The 17,825-nt window shown below is 34.4% G+C and overlaps 1 protein-coding gene across 1 annotated transcript; it reads left to right on the top strand.

Moving 5' to 3' along the window:
* Positions 1-3,762: 3,762 nt before the first annotated feature.
* Positions 3,763-16,691, top strand: LOC113515574 (pickpocket protein 28-like). The gene is given in 14 exon segments (XM_052893557.1): positions 3,763-3,773; positions 4,833-4,962; positions 5,501-5,613; positions 7,032-7,182; positions 8,336-8,490; positions 8,928-9,033; positions 9,647-9,739; positions 10,528-10,667; positions 12,117-12,213; positions 12,215-12,248; positions 13,273-13,332; positions 14,046-14,229; positions 15,483-15,656; positions 16,290-16,691. Coding segments are annotated over 13 exon segments (1,464 nt in total). The 5' UTR covers positions 3,763-3,773; positions 4,833-4,899; the 3' UTR covers positions 16,384-16,691.
* The last annotated feature ends 1,134 nt before the right edge of the window (positions 16,692-17,825 follow it).

Below are 17,825 nucleotides of genomic sequence, written 5' to 3'. Positions count from 1 at the left end.
AATATATACGTTTATAGTTTACAAAAATTCATTTAAATTGTTAAAATTAATAATAATACTAATTCCTAATTCGATGAATCGATCGACTAACTTTATTAAAACAGTGGTTTTAAACCTATTAGAACCTAGCCTAGTTAGAACTGTTTTAATAATTATGATTATTCTTTATTTAGACAACATAAGGTCCATTTTGTTAGTTATACATTTACTTAACCTATGTTAGTAAATGAGCGTTCCTAACGCTCGTGCATTGATAACCTGTCCCAACCAATATTTTAGGATGGGACAGTCCATTTCACCGGCAATTGTCTTCAGGACACTGTTTTAGCTAACACGTATCCTACCCAACAGCGAAACAATTCGTTTGCGCCGTATTGCGTAAAAATCATCCGTACGTTTCACTCATTTATTTAAATAACAAATAAATTAACAGTTAAATGCATTTTAAAGCAGCTATTGTTGAAATCTGCAATTTTAGTAACGCATTATGAAAGTCTAATTTTTATAGATTTTTTTTATATTTCAGTTTTTTTTTTATACAACTTAGAATGGCAAACAAGCTGATGGCCCACCTGATGGAAAGTGGTAACCGTCGCCTATAGACATGAGCAGTACCATGGACATAACAGAGTATACTGTTTTGCTCATGATACCCCCATGCGTTGCCATTCCTGAGGACTCAGGTGTAATTGCTCTGTGCCCACCCTTCAAACCGAAACACAGTTTTAACTAAACTTGTGAAAGTATTTTTTATGATGTAGATATATATGTAATAAACACAAAATATAAATAAGAAAGGTAATTGCAGTTTTATTACATCAATTCATTTTTTTTTTGTATCATTTAAAATATCATCTATAAAAGGTAAATCGGCTTTGCTTGCCTTCAACTAGATGGCGCTGTGTCTAATGTCTAGTATCGTACTTTTAATAAAAAAAAAACAATAAATATTTTTTCGAGATGTACCATTTAAAGTTCACTGCCCATCACTAGCCTATCCACACCGACAATGCTCACAATTATCCCGTTGCTCTCGAGGCGTAGTTTGCTCAGCAGCCTGTCAAAACACACGAGCGCTACCGTGACGCGCCAGTCGACTCGCTTGAGCACTCGCCCGCAGTGCAAACAAGCCTCCGAGTGTTTGACTAGTCGGTGTGTTGATGTAATAATTTGAAATATTGAATGTTGGATTGTTTTATTGACAATTGTGAAGTTCGCTAAAGTTAATTACTGTTTTTTTTTTTTTTTTTTAATGGATGATAATGGAATGGTAACCCCACCCGCGCTATCGGTATACACCGGCGGGGCACCAATGAAGGATGATAGGTGAGAATGAAGTAGGTCAGTTAGCCCATCGTGACGAATTCAACAAGAATTGTTCACGATGGTGTCCAGGGGGGACCACGTGGAGGTCGACCTAATAAGGCATATTGCTAGCAGTGGGGCTGTGAAACTCCATTGCTAACAATCCCTTTCCCTCCAGTTAATTACTGTTTGTAGTTTGAAGTATGTAAAAGTTTGAATAGTACATTCATTGCTGTTTACAAGCCTTTCCCCGCGACTTCGTCTGCGTGTCAAAATATTCATTGGCCAGAATAAAAAGTAGACTATGTTAATAGTATATAACTATATGACGTACTGTATAATAATATATAACCTAAGATTACATACATAGATAGAGCATTGAGTCAAGAAAAACAAACTCACTTTCACAATATTGTAATAAGGACCTATTCTTTTTTTTTTATACAACTTAGAATGGCAAACAAGCTGACGGCCCACCTGATGGAAAGTGGTAACCGTCGCCTATAGACATGAGCAGTACCATGGATATGGTACAACATAATATACTGTTTCGCCCATGATACCCCTCATGCGTTGCCATTCCTGAAGACTCGGGTGTTATTCCTCTGTACCCAGTAAATTCACGCCATATCCCACCCTTCAAACCGAAACACAGCCATGCAAACACAACTGCTTCACGGTTGAAACACGAATGGGACAGAGGTACCCAAGCAATCGACTTTTGTACAAATTCTCCCTCTGGTAAAATAGAATACGTATACATTATCACCTGTAAAATATTACCCTCATTTCCATAGTAGCCGGAAAAACCCCATAAATATTAAACCTGTTACAAACAAGTATTGAATACTTCAAAGTTGTTTACACAGGTGTGGTGCACATTCAATTCCCCATTGTCCATCTGGTAAGGTAATTGTTAATTAGTGAAAGCTCTTAACCTAATTTAGTTGCGATGACCACATTATCCGGTTTAACTTTTTTAGTTACTATCTGCACGTTAAACTAGCAGTACGCGTTAATATTTGCATCTAAATGGAGTGAGTAATCTATTTTATTTCTTATTTAACAGCTGCGCTCTTTTCAGTGTATCTCTTGCTAATCAGTACGATTTTCAGCGAGTCCCTTTTACCTCTTGATACGACACGACCAACTTTTCCCTTGATCTGCCTGATGTAACTATGTCTTGGTTGGGGGGAAAGGGATTGTTAGTAATGGAGACTGAGAATCCCATTGCTAGCAATATACCCAACCAGGTCGACCTCCTCGTGCTTCTTCCTGAAACTATCATGGTTAATTCCTGATGAATTCATCATGATGGGCTAACTGACCTGTTTTCATTCTCAGCTATCACCCTTCACTGGTGCCCCGCCAGCGTATCCCGTTAGGGCAAGCGGGGTTACCATACTATTTTCACCTATCAAAAAAAAAACTATGTCTTGGTCTCTCTCTTCTCCTCCTTCCTTCTATCTTACCTTCTATTATAATGTTCATAACTTCGTCGTGTCGTATCAAGTGTCCTAACATTTTTTCCCTTCTGACCTCAATCGTTTTTACAATTAGTCTCTTTTCTTAATCCTAAGTAGGACCTAGGAGTAAGTATCGATTGCTTAAAATATTTTCAAGGTACCTTTTACACTAAAGTCCCTTAAAATAAGACTATCTCTAAAAACTTTAATTTTATATTATATTTGAATACTAAGTATTGGCCTGTAACTTTACACACGTGATGTCGTATTGCCTCTTTTAAGTTGAAATTTCCAAAAAAGCTTTTCCTTAGCAGTTGTTTAGAGTAAAATAAATCGTACATATGCATTCCAAATTTAAAATTACTAGACTTAGAAATTTTACCTATCCATTGATAGTAATTTAGGACAAAAGTCGATTGCTTGGGTACCTCTGTCCCATTCGTGTTTCTACCGTGAAGCAGTTGTGTTTGCATGGCTGTGTTTCGGTTTGAAGGATGGGATATGGCGTGAATTTACAGGGTACAGAGGAATAACACCTGAGTCCTCAGGAATGGCAACGCATGGGGGTATCATGGGCGAAACAGTATACTCTGTTATGTCCATGATACTGCTCATGTCTATAGGCGACGGTTATCACTTTCCATCAGGTGGGCCGTCAGCTTGTTTGCCATTCTAAGTTGTATAAAAAAAAATAAAGAACTTTTATGAGTATTATTTATTACATCTGTGTATACTGTTTTCCTTAGATTAATAAGATGTGAAGATTAAAAAAAAAAAAAAAAAGAAAAACTTAACAGTAGACAGTTACTGGCTGGTATAATAATAATACTGGTATAATTTTAGGCCAAAACATCGCAATTTGAGCACCAAAGTTGTTATAAGGAAACAACGTAGAAAAAGACAGAAAATCTTGGCGAAAGATCTATTTTTGGATTATGCGAAAAATACGACATTGCACGGACTGCGATATGTAGCGCAGAATGGACTTAGCGTCATCGAGAAGTAAGTACCAGAGGCAGACTGTACAAAAGTCGATTGCTTGGGTACCTCTGTCCCATTCGTTTTTCAACCGTGAAGCAGTTGTGTTTGCATGGCTGTGTTTCGGTTTGAAGGGTGGGATATGGCGTGAATTTACTGGGTACAGAGGAATAACACCTGAGTCCTCAGGAATGGCAACGCATGGGGGTATCATGGGCGAAACAGTAAACTCTGTTATGTCCATGGTTACAGCTCATGTTTATAGGCGACGGTTACCACTTTCCATCAGGTGGGCCGTCAGCTTGTTTGCCATTCTAAGTTGTATAAAAAAAAAAAAACACACAACCACTCTTTGGAATCAACATCTAGCAGCAGTATTTCGGAATCGATACGACAACATAACCTTCTGAGAAGAGAAAAGAGCATATTCCTTTTTAAAAGGCCGGCAGCGCGCCTGCAATGCTGTTGGTGCTGTGGGTGACCATGGGCGGCGGTAGTCACTTACCATCAAGTGAGCCGCATGCTTGTTTGCCCCCTGTGTTGTAAAAAAAATCTGTAATAATGGAATATATATACCTACCTATTACATACCTATTATTATATATTTATTTATCTATTTTTCAGTCTATAAATAAATATTATGTGTGAATAGAACAGAAGATAGGGATTGTCAGTAACAGGGTCAAACAGCCTCATTGCTAGCAATATACCGTATCAGGTCGACCTTTACGTGATTCCTGTTGGAGACCATCGTGATAAATTCTTATGGACTTCGTCACTATGGGCTAACTGAGCTGGTTTCATTCTCACCTATTGTCCCTCACTCCCCGTCAGTGTATATCGATAGAGCAGGCGAGATTATGATTCCATTATCATTGATAACACATCAAGTCGACACCTAAGCGGTTCGTCCTGGAAACCACGATTGACCAATTGACTTTCTTTCATCCTCACCTATTATCTCTCACTACTGCCTCGCCTGTATACACCCAGAATGCAAGCGAAGTTACCATTCAATTTTGACCCATAAAATGAAACAATTTAGATCGATTATTGTTTCACACGATGTGTTTTTGTTTCCAGATTGTTCTGGCTGCTAACCTTCATATTAAGCGTGGCGCTGTGTTTTCTATTAATACGCAATGTTTGGATGAAATGGCAAACGAGTCCTGTCATAGTCAGTTTCAGTGAAAAATTCGTGCCTGTCGAAATGGTGAGAAATGTCTTTATTTTTTATGCAACTTAAAATGACAAACAAGCTGACGGCCCACCTGATGGAAAGTGGTAACCGTCGCCTATAGACATGAGCAGTACCATGGACGTATCAGAGTATACTGTTTCGCATATGATACCCCCCATGCGTTACCATTCCTGAGGACTAAGATGTTATGCTTCTGTGCCTTGTAATATCATTGCCATATCTTTCAAACCAAAACACAAACATGCAAACACAACTGCTTCATGGCAGAATCATCAATGGGACAGAGGTACCCAAGCAAACAACTTTTCCCTCTAGTAATCATTAACTATCATTATTACAATAACATGAACATAACAGAGTATACTGTTTCGCTCATGATACCCCCCCATGCGTTGCCATTCCTGAGGACTCAAGTGTTGATGCAAATGAAGAGTTTATCAATTTATCTATCTGCTAAAAGGAAATTCACGTAAATATTTTTCAATTATATTTTTTTAGACATTATTATTATTATCGTAATGCTGTGATTAATTCAATTTATATATTGCAGGTCCCCTTCCCGTCTGTGACAATATGTCCGGACATAAAAAATCGGGCATCGGTATATAATCATTCGTCTGAAGTCTCGATGTTGAACCACGAGAACAATTCTTACATTGAACAGTATGTCACCATTACCACCAACCACTCTTTTATTACAAACTGCGACATGCAATGTATAATTATTTTGTTTCATCATCATCAATCATATGAGCCGTTAACTATCCATTGTTGAACCAAGATCTCCTCCATAAGGGGAGTTTTGCCAGTTTTGCGGATTGGCAAACGCATTACCAGTTTGTACAAAAGTCGATTGCTTGCTTGTCCCATTCGTGTTTCTACCGTGAAGCAGTTGTGTTTGCATGACTGTGTTTCGGTTTGAAGGGTGGGATATGGCGTGAATTTACTGGGTACAGAGGAATAACATCTGAGTCCTCAGGAATGGCAACGCATGGGGGGTATCATGGGCGAAACAGTGTTATGTCCAGTGTTAAATCAGGTGGGCCGTCAGCTTGTTTGCCATTCTAAGCTTTGGTGATATGTTAAAAGAAACGCTGCTAATGTCTCGACCAAGTTCCCTTATTCGCCTCTTACGATACTTGCAGGAAAGGAAGGGATGGCCCTTTCTGTGTCAGGACCACACGGCATGTTTGTTCGCTTGGGTCAAATCAATTAAATTAAGCAAGAAACAAACGATAAAATTTGTAAAAATCACACTAAATTTAAAACGACCGCCCCTCCAAAATTTTCTTTACACATATTTTCATTATAAAAGTATGTTTTCAAATATATTTTTAAATATACTTGTTAATTTCTAATACTTACCCCATTTTTATAATTTTATCACCACATCTCGCATACATTTGTCGTTAAACGCAGAAAGAAATTAGTAACTTTGATAATACTCATTCTCATTTTTGAAATCGGTTAAAAAGGTAAAGCTCTTACACTAATACATTCATTTTAGTAATACTTTTTTTCTCTCACTTCACTTATATGCAGGCTTCATTTAACACGAATTTGTGCCTTATATTTTAATTCTAATCACACTTTCGTTCTGTTACACTCACCTTAATAATCTCCCAAAAATCTAAACGATATTCGATGTAAAACGATTAAAATAATAAGTATATAGTTATTTTTAAACTTTTGCATTGTTAACACATATTTAAATACACTATCAAGACTTAGCGCGATTAAAACAAAGATTTTTTTGCAGATAAATAGTACCTACAAACCTGCTTCTTTATTGTCGACGTTTCGACGTGGACTTAGATAATAATAGTGACAGTGTGAGGGTACCCGAAGAAATTACGCGGGCTGCCATACAAAGGCGCCGCTCACTTCAGTCTTGTCGTGACCACGACGCCGTGCGTTCACGTTCCACGTTGAAACGTCAGCAATAAAAAAGCAGGTATATAGGCACTAATTACGTGTAAAAAAATGTATCGTGCAAAGTCCCGATAATGTATTTAAATAAATATATTGACAAGTAGTTCTATAACTGTAACATCTTTGTTTTGTGTAATTTTTTATTACAGATACTCGTATAAAAATTTGTCTGTGGACATTATGAAAGCGTTGGAAAAAGCACAAGACATAGCCCTCATTTGTGAGGTGCAACAGATGTACCCGACGTTTTCTCTAGACAGGCAAACGGGTAATGCCACAATTGTTGAAAATATATTAAAGGTATTATTGTTATTAAACTATTAGGAAATTATAAATTAACTAGTGACCACAGTTTCACACTAGTCGATAGATAGAAACATATATAAAATATAGATCTGTGTATTATAACACTAATTGGTTGCCTTGTATTTGTGTAGTCCATGGAGATGGGGCATTGGTGATTTGTAACACAGGTTCTTCTAAACCTACCGCAAGCACCAGTCTCTCACAAAATTGGTCTTCATATTAAATTGTACCTCATGTTGTTACTTTATTCTACTTTTTGTGAAGAGAAAATAAACCATTCATTCATTCAAAAAAAAAAATAGCTTTAAAAAATTTGCCGATAATATTATATATATCAAAATGTTTCATGAATAAACTAGTTAAGTACTTTCTGAGTTTATCTATTAAAAATAAAAAAAATAAAATCTTTTTATAGATAGACAGATACTCTTTATTGTTTCTTCCAAAAGATTACAATAGTAAACTTATTAAAGATACAAACAAGTACAAGAACTTATCGCAGTGAGAAAACAATGGGCTATAAGCTGTCTCTTTCAGGCAACCTTTGGATGGATAGGAGTAATCGTAGACACGATTATAATATTAGTTTGAATTGTCATGTTTTTAAATAGAATAAAATTTAATTTTAGCAGTACCTTTAAGTTTTTAAATTATAATATTATGTAACTTAAATATGAATTTAATAAAACTGTACTTGTAAATTTAGGGTCGTCCTTAGAAAAGATAAATAATAAGGTATCTCTGGATAAGAAGCTTCAAATAGGGTTTTACTTCAAGTCTCACTCCTCTTTCAGTATTTAATGTTTTTTTTTTTTCTTTTTTTAATAATTGCCTTTTACGACATCTTGGGCATAAAAAAGTAATATGTCATTGCATTCTTTAGACAATTGTTTGCTTACTGTTTGACTACTTCACTAACTTTTTATTCAATAATATAAAGACTCTTTGAAGTTACATCCGAGAAACCTATTTTAACTTATTCTTCTTTAAATCTAAAGTCTTAGGATTAGAATTTAAATACAAAGATATTTAAAAATTTCATTTAGTTTTTTTTTTTAACATTATGATCTACTAGTTTTGAAGTCAATAAGAGCCCTTACTTATAAGTTCGATTCGCGACTTATTAGTTATTATTCAACATCTTCAGGTGTCTCCATCGGTTTCGGATTATATTTTTCATTGTGCTTGGCGTGGTGTCCCAGCGATCGACTGCAGCGAAATGTTTTCTACTGTATTAACTGAACAAGGCGTATGTTTCAATTTCAATTCATTGGCGGCCAATGAAATATTTCGTCAGAAAAAGTAAGATGTTATTTCTCATTGAAAATTAAAATTTCGTTCCTATCAAATGTAACACGCACTAACATATGTATAAGGTGGGAAGGGACCGTTAGTAATGCGGAATATCAGTACCATTGCTAGCAATATACCCTATCAGGTTGACCTCCACGTGGTTCCCCTGGAAACCATTGTGCTGAATTCCAGGTGTATTCATCACGGTGGGCTTACTAACCTGCCCTTTCATTCTCGCCTATCATCCTTCGCTGATACCTCGTCAGCGTATACAATTAGCGCAGGCGGGGTTGCCATTTTATTATCAGCCATTGAAAAAAAACATGTATTATCATTAGTATATTCAAGATTGTTATTTTTGTTGTTTATATTGTACACAAACTCATTTTTTCTAAATGTGATTAAATGTAAAACTTAAATTTTAATACTGTACTTGATTATTTCAGTATACAAAAACAGTATAACTATAGTGATGCTTCGACAACAAGTAAATATTGGAGTTTAGATGGAGGATACCAAAAAAATCGAGGCCCTTATCCACGGCGTGGAGTGGTAAATTATCTTAATATGTTGCGTATTGCAAATATCAATTGCTATTTCAATATTTAAAAGTATTTACAATTTTTTACCTGTAATTACCTTTTATACCTTAACCATCTTCAGTTTTACCTGCAAGACTCAGTCTTTGGGTACCTACGTACGAGTAAATAAAGTGTAAAATAAATAAATGCAACACATTCGTATGCTTTACTTAAGTATTTTAAACTAGAATAATCATCACATCAGCTGTTAATTGTCCTTTGTTGAACATAGGCCTCCTCCTTAAGTCAGTAGTCGCCATGCTTAGTAGGCGGATTGGCAACCGCAGTTAGGATTTGGTGATACTTTAAGAGGGACGTTGCTACCTAAACCTCGGCCGTTACATTATCTTAGTTCCTTCTTACAACATGAGAAAGGAAAGAATGGGCCTTTTTATGCCGACACCACCCGGCGAACTAAAATAGAAACTAGAATAATAGGAATACGAAAGACTACCTAGCGAACATTTGAGCCTATTGAAGATCCAGATTACACAAAGTGCATACCTCTGGGTAGTAGGGATCATATTTTTACCTAATATAATAGTTTTTACTCGTATTATAAATATAATAGTAGTATCTTCTAGATTTCAGGATCCATTTACGATTTGACCGTTATCCTTCAAGCACCCAAACAAGATCCGGATGAAACATGCAATGGTGGCCTCAAAGGATCTAAAGTAAGTAATATAATTCGTAGTGAAATAATTATTATATTATTAAAAGTAACTTTATAGTTACTTTTAATAATATAATAATTATTTATCCTTAATATAATATTTATATATTATATTAAGGATAGATACGCTCACTGAGTACAAGCTAATCCACATTTCTCATCAAAGACGGGTTCTAAGACATCTGCAAACTAAAATATATTTAATACAGTCACACTGTATTAAATGAGTACTCAAAAATAAAATTGGTTTCACTAGTTATATTAGACCGCTGAGTTAGAGTCATCGTTGGTGAATGTGCAATCCACAATGTGGAGGACCACTAAAACTGCGTAGAAATGTTGCATCTCTGTGCGTCTTCTACCGAATTTATCATAGGGAGTGCCCTGAGGAATTGTTCGAATTGATACCTGCTGCTGATTTTCAACACCGTACACCCCGTCATTAATTAAAATTTCATCCCAACCATCTGGACGAGCGGCGGTCTTCCACCGTGCGTTTTTCAGGGCACTTTCTTCCACGCACAACCACTCTTTGGAATCAACTTCCAGCAGCAGTATTTCCAAACCGGTACGACATCATAACCTTTAAGGAAAGAGCATATTCCTTTTTAAAAGGCCGGCAGCACACCTGCAATGACATTAGTGTTGTGGGTGATCATGGGCGGCGGTAGTCACATACCATCAGGTGAGCCGCAAGCTCGTTTTCCCCTTGTGTTGTAAAAAAACATACGCACAGTAAAGTGATATTTTATTTTTTCATAACAATGTTACAATTTCTCACTTCCATAGATTTTCGTGCAACATCCAGCTGATCACCCGCAATCATCGCTGTATTACTACGCGTCACTGCCCGGCCAAGTCTCATCTGTGGCCCTAAAATTTAACATGATCAGTACTTCTAATAGTTTAAAAAGTTACAGTCCCGAAGTGTATGTATTATTTATTTTTATCACACTATTTTGCACGTTGTTGGATAGCTAATAAGTACCAGCTAATAATATTACAAGATAACGTGACGACCTCAAATGCATTGCAGGAAGTCAGTGGGTGCAGGTGGCTCAGGACCGTCTTTATGGCAATTTAAGGGGGAAGCCTATGTTCAGCAGTCGACAGATAATGGCTGAGATGATGATGAATAGTATCACATATTATAAAAAATATTGTTTGAATAGGTATTTAATAATAATAATAAAATCATTTATTCAACTACAAAACATAATAATATTAATGATAACTTTATAGATTAAAATAATAATTCTGTGATAGCAGCTAAATTTGGAGACCTTCCCCGCTCAGTTTAAGCTGCATCGTGGCGCTGCAGTGCTAATTTTCAATAGGACCACCACTCGATAGATAGCACTCGAGAAACAGAAATACATTTATAATTAACAATGTTACATATCGTAGGTTCGTTATTAGAAAAATGTAATATAATTATTTGCAAAGAAGTATCTTTAAGATCTGGAATGCAAAGTCAATGGAATTTGCAATCCAGGTGTTATTAACTACATGTTGCATGCTGTTTCGATTTTATATACGTTATTTTTTATTGTGCTCAGAATGGCAAACAAACTTTTGGCCCACCTAATGTAAAGCAGTAATCGTCATTAATAAGCACTATTGGAGTAGGTTTTATATGTTCATATTAATGTATGGAGTCCACATTGTGCTAAAATACATTTTGTTTATATTACTTTCTCTCTAATGTTAAATAAAATATAATATGGTTGTTATAAGTGATCTTTCTTATTTAAACAGATAATTTCTGCTTTTAGTTATTACGCTATACAGATCCTTTTCCCCTTTTCATTTAGCACCATAGGTATGACAAAATATATAATGATATTTTTATTGCAATTTATAATGACAAACAAGCTGATGGGCCACATTACGAAAAATAGTAACCGTCGCCTATAGACATGGACAGTAACATGAACATAAAATGGTTATAATGCTCACATACGTTATCAGTATTATTGCTATTTTGTATATATTTTACTGAACTATGTGTTATCTTGCAGATTTCCATATTACTAGTTATTGGATCAAATTTTTTTGTTTAATTTTGCTACCAATAATATGTGTATGACTGCCAACACTCGAAGATTGGTCATCACTATTACTACCAGAAGTTCCAAAACCTTCCATATTAACTATCAATCTCCGACTGATCTCCAATTGTCATTTTGTTTCCGCACGTTTTGCGACACGTATTTCTCTAAACGAGGCAACGAGGCATCTTCAGAGAAATTATTAGACCACTGCTCGGAGCCTAGTGTTAATAGTTCAGCGTATTTGCAGTTTGGGCACGGAAAAGTTAATGGATAATTCTAATCCAATAACCAGTGGTAGTTTATATATATTTTTTTATTTTTCAGACGTCAGTGTTATTTCCAACATGAAAGGTATTTGCGATATTTCAAAATATACACTTCAAAAAACTGCAGATTGGAGTGTCAAGCGAATTATACTTTTGAAAAAATGTGGATGCGTCTGGTTTCATATGCCGCGTAAGTATGCATATTTCTTTTTATTCAATCTTCAAGATACTAATATTTGTGCATGCTTTTTTTTAAGTACTTTCAGTAATAAAGATTGGGTTCCATAAAAAAAAACAACTACAATTGTGACAATACTAAAAATAAATTAAAAATAAAATTATATGGGACCAATCTGTAAGTATATCCTTTTAGATAAAAAAAAAATTTCAAATCAGTTTAGAACAAGCGGAGTTATGAGGTAATAAACTTAAAAAGAATTATAACCGAATGTAATATTATCTACGTGACATATTCTAGTACAAATCAAGACTCGAAGGATTGTAAGTGTGCAGTGGATAGACAATGTCTGATACGTGATGATGATGATGCTGATATAGGTACTCAAGTACATGTTATTGATTATGACTGGGTTGTTTATATAGGAAGTGTTTTCTTTATGCAACTTAGAATGGCAAATAAGTTGACGGCCCACCTGATGGACAGTGGTAACCGTCGCCTATAGACATGAGCAGTAGTATGGACATAACAGAATATACTGTTTCACCTATGATACTCCCCATGCGTTGCCATTCCTGAGGACTCAGGTTTAATCTTCTTAAAAAGCAAAGAAGGGCTGGTTCATCTGCATAATAGTTTTCTTCTTTTGTATAAATAACTAGCTTTCCCCGCGATTTTGCTCGCATATGTTATTCAATTTCTTATTCTCTAAAATTTCATTAGTCTAACATCTAAACTAACAAAATTTCATACAAACTTTAACCATCGTTTTGTCCTCTTAGGGGTTCAGTTTTTTTAAATCTTTTCTTATGATTCATCCATATATAGAAACTATCTGCAAAATTTCAAGATTCTAGATTTAACGGTTTCAGTCGTGAGTTGATATATAAGGCAGTCAGTCAATTAGCATCCTCTTTTATACTCGTATAAATAGATTTAAAAATCTCATCTTTTATTTCAGTAATATAGAAATTGGATTTGAATATATATAAATTCATTGTATATGTAACATGTTTGAAACTATACTTTATTACAGATAATGACAGCGAATCTATTTGCACTGTAAATAAATTGGACTGCATTAAAAAAGCTATAGGTAATTGATTTAAAATATTTAGCCTTATATTTAGCAAAAGTTATCTAAAGCATCTATTCTGACTATTCTTCCAAATAGATAATTTTAGGTTTTAAAATTAGATATTACAATCTCTCTTCCTCTCTCTTTCTTCTTCTCTTTCTAATTCTCTTGTACATATTTTATCATCATCATAGCAATTAAATCTGGAAACAACATTTCTTACAGACTTTCAACTTTTAAATTTATTACTTCTTTTATGTGTTCCCCATTTTTAAACGGTTTTATTTTTATATTTGTATATTTTGTATATTCTTTTATATTAAAATCTTTTTTGTGTGTGTCTATCTATGTCTGTTGTTATTTGTGTGCTGTAAGTAATGCAAATAAAAATATATATCTATCAAATTTTAAAAGAATTGGATCTGAATCTTATTAATGACTAGCGACCCGCCCCGGCTTCGCACGGGTGCATCACATTGTAATAATCACATTAGAAACCTCTAAAATTATCAGTGTTTCTCTGCTATATTGTGCATGTATTATATATATAAACCTTCCTCTTGAATCACTCTATCTATTAAAAAAACCGCTTCAAAATCCGTTATGTAGTTTTAAAGATTTAGGCATACATATGGACGGATAGACAACGACAGCGACTTTGTTTTATACTATGTAGTGATATTTAGGTATTGTCATCATCGGTCTAAATTTTAATTGAATCAATGTTGCAGATGAATTCACCAATGAGATATTTGATGATTTTGTAGAAGATGAACCCGATCCGTGCTTATGTTTACCACCATGTGACCAGATCTCCTACGATGCAGAAATCCTCAAGACTGATTTCAATTTTAGTTCAATAATAAATCAATTTCAGAAATTAGCTGAAATCGACCTGTCTAATCTTATTGAGAGGTACAATGTAATATTATATTTATTAAAATATTTACCTTGTTTTTTTTTTTAATAGCTGATTCGGAAATAGCTTTTGAATAACTTGTTATCTCATAGATCATATTTTTTTAATGGATGATAATGGAATGGTACACCGTCTGCGCTAACGGTATACTCTGGCGGGGCACCAGTGAGAATAAAAAGGCAGTTAGCCCACCGTAATGAATACGCCTAGAATTCAGCACGATGGTTTCCAAGCGGACCACGTGGAGGTCGACCTGACAGGGAATATTGCTAATGGGACTGGTAGTCCGCATTACTATTATATTTTTATAATGTTATATCTTCCATATTCCAACAAACGGGATAAAGAGGTTATAACGATACTATCTTCACCTTGCTTTGATTGACATACAAGTATAACAGTAGAATTAAAAAATATATATTTGTTTCCATTCGTATTAATGAATATTAAAACTTAAAAATAGCGCGCTCTATGTCAAACTTTAAAATCACTTTAGCTCAATGAATTTGGGCTTGTTTTTGGTACTCGATCTTGTGGTATACAATCTAAGCTAAGATCACACATAAGCTAAGAAAAATTACCGAAAATGTAATAAGCAAAAATTGGAATCAAAAAAGAAAATGGATTTTATTAAAGTTATAATTTATTATTTTGAGGGATTTTTTTTTTTTATTCTTATTAAGGAATAATATTACGAGATATCTTAAGTTGCTAGGTATTTATTTTTCATAATATATATGGTAATTGTAAAATAAACTTTTGTTGCAAAAAGCAACAGTTGAGTCTCTTCTTCAGTTGAGTCCATTCTTCCCAGCCGTAATTTCATTCTAAATTAATAGAAGAATCATACATTAATTGACAATTAAAAATGATTGTAATTAATTTAACTTGAATTTAATTAACTAATTTTGCTTCAAACGTGTTCTAAATACAGCTAACGTCTATGTTTTCAAATGAATTACAGTCAGATATATTTATTGATGCCTATTCATTTTAATGTAATAACTACCGGTTTAACTTACGTGTAAATAGAACGAGAAAGTACAACTAGTTTCTTGATCATTTCGTGATCCTTAATCACGAGCGGCTGTGCCACGAGCGCGAGCCTGACTGCGCGCCTCGGCCCGCTCAGCTAGTTTTTTGTTTACCTTATTTTATTTATCTTTCCACTACAGTAGTGACAAAGCATTTGCTACCTGTCAATCTTGGGTAGTGTTGAAAGTATTATTATGTCGTTACAATGTTTCAGTTACGATTATTCTCGAATTGACATCTACTTCAAAGAGCCGAGATTTGCATCAATGCGACGATCAGAACTGTTTGGCCTGACAGATTTTCTCGCTAATTGTGGTGGCTTACTCGGACTGTTTCTCGGATTTTCTGTCCTCAGCCTTATTGAAATTATATATTTTTGTACATTAAGGTAAGGCCTTAGATTTTATTATTAGTACAATAAATGCGAAATCGACGGATGGATATTTGTTAGTCTTTTACGTAAAAAGTACTGAATGGATTTGAATGAAATTTATTACACGAGTATATAACACCCTAATGTAGCGTATAGGATAGTTTTTGTACTAATTCTACCAGAGGGAGACTTTGTACAAAAGTCGATTGCTTCGGTACCTCTGTCCCATTCGTGTTTCTACCTTGAAGCAGTTGTGTTTACATGGCTGTGTTTCGGTTTGAAGGATGGGATATGGCGTGAAATTACAGGGTACAGAGAAATAACACCTGAGTCTTCAGGAATGGCAACGCATGGGGGGTATCATGGGTGAAACTGTATAATCTGTTATGTCCATGGTACTGCTCAAGTCTATAGGCGACGGTTATCACTTTCCATCAGGTGGGCCGTTAGCTTGTTTGCCAATCTAAGTTGTATAAAAAAAAAAAGTGGGTGAAGCTCCGGGATACAACTAGTAAAATAGATTGGTAAAATAAAAGAGAAAAAACATATGTAATAACATATGTTGCATGACTTTTAACTTATATATATAATAATTATAAATTTAGTTAGTTTCTAATTTAACTAAAATTTACTTTGTATTTATTTTAGACTTGGATTTACTTTGAAGAAAGATTTAGATCAAGAGAAAAGCACGCTAAGGAAGGACAAAGTTAATGATGCAGAAACGAATGCATCTGAATGAAATAAACTAAAGGGAAAAAATAAACATGGATACTAGCGATCGTATTATAGTACTTTGATTGTAATTAAATTTTACAAGTATTGTATGAAAACTTTAATAGTTAAAGACCAAAAACTAAACTAGACATATGAAAAGTCTTAACCATGTACAATTACTTCATCAATATATTGGTATACAAAATAAATTTTACATACCAGTATTTTGGTGAAACATATAGCTCGATGTATACACAATCTAATATCTAACGTAATCATGTTTAATGCAAATAAAGAACTTGAATTCGAAAACTGATATAGTAGAAAAAAAGAGGCAATAAACATATAGACAATATAAAAAGATACGTAATTTTAGTTTTTAACAAGTGGATGTACTAATTTTTGATCTATTAAAAGGTTATCCCAAGAGACTACAGCATGGGATTCTTCAAAAGGGGGGTAAAGAGGTTTCTTCAGGGTCGGCAACGCTCGCGTAATACCTCTGGTATTGCAGGTGTTCATAGGCTACGTTAACCACCCACCGTCAGGTGGGCCGTATGCTTGTTTGCCACGTTAGTGGTATAAAAAAAAAGTTTAAAGTAATTAATGTTAAACTTTCACGTTGTTTATATATATTTTGACCACACGTGGCTACGACGTGGTGTAATCTACGTCGAAACGTCAGCAATAAAGAAACAGGTATGTAGGTAATATTTACCTGTAAAAGCTTTTACATCGCGTTAAGTGCCGATTGTGTATTTAAAATAGAATTAAAGTAAACTTAATAACCTATAATTTATTGTGACCTTTAATAATTTTATATTACAAGAAAAACTGTTAAGACATAAAAATATAAAAGTGACAGGTATCACTTTGTTCTTATTCTAAGTGTTGCATTTATATTTCTGATCCTTTAATATATCTCACTAATTTGTCATTCTTAATCGTAAAATTGTTATCTAATTTTTGAGCAATATTTCAATAGCAATTGTATAATATAATTACTCGTGTTTGTAGTATAAGAATCACTCAGCTTCTAGTGTAAGTCATATCTATGTATGAATTCTAAAACTACAATATACCACATAAATATATTGTCTCAATATATTTAGTCATAATATAAAGCTATGGTTTTCTTTTTAATGCAAGCTACCAAGACACGTTCGATATTTATAAGTAAATTTTGAATTTAATAATAAATAAATAAAATATATTTAAGTATTTATAATGTTATTGTAATGATGATAGTTAATGATTACTAGTAGGAGACTTTGTGCAAAGTTCGTTTGCTTGGGCACCTCTGTTCCATTTGTGTTTCTACCGTGAAGCAGTTGTGTTTGCATGGCTGTGTCTCGGTTCGAAGGGTGGGATATGGCGTGAATTTACAGAGTACAGAGGAATATTACCTGAGTTCTCAGGAATGGCAACGCATGGGGGGTATTATAGGTGAAACAGTATACTCTGTTA

The sequence above is a fragment of the Galleria mellonella genome, unplaced genomic scaffold, assembly GCF_026898425.1.
Source record: "Galleria mellonella isolate WM207_F2 unplaced genomic scaffold, CSIRO_AGI_GalMel_v1 utg17990, whole genome shotgun sequence".
Classification (NCBI taxonomy): domain Eukaryota; kingdom Metazoa; phylum Arthropoda; class Insecta; order Lepidoptera; family Pyralidae; genus Galleria; species Galleria mellonella.
The sequence above is the reverse complement of the archived record's forward strand: the minus strand, read 5'-3'. Positions and strand labels throughout refer to the sequence as shown.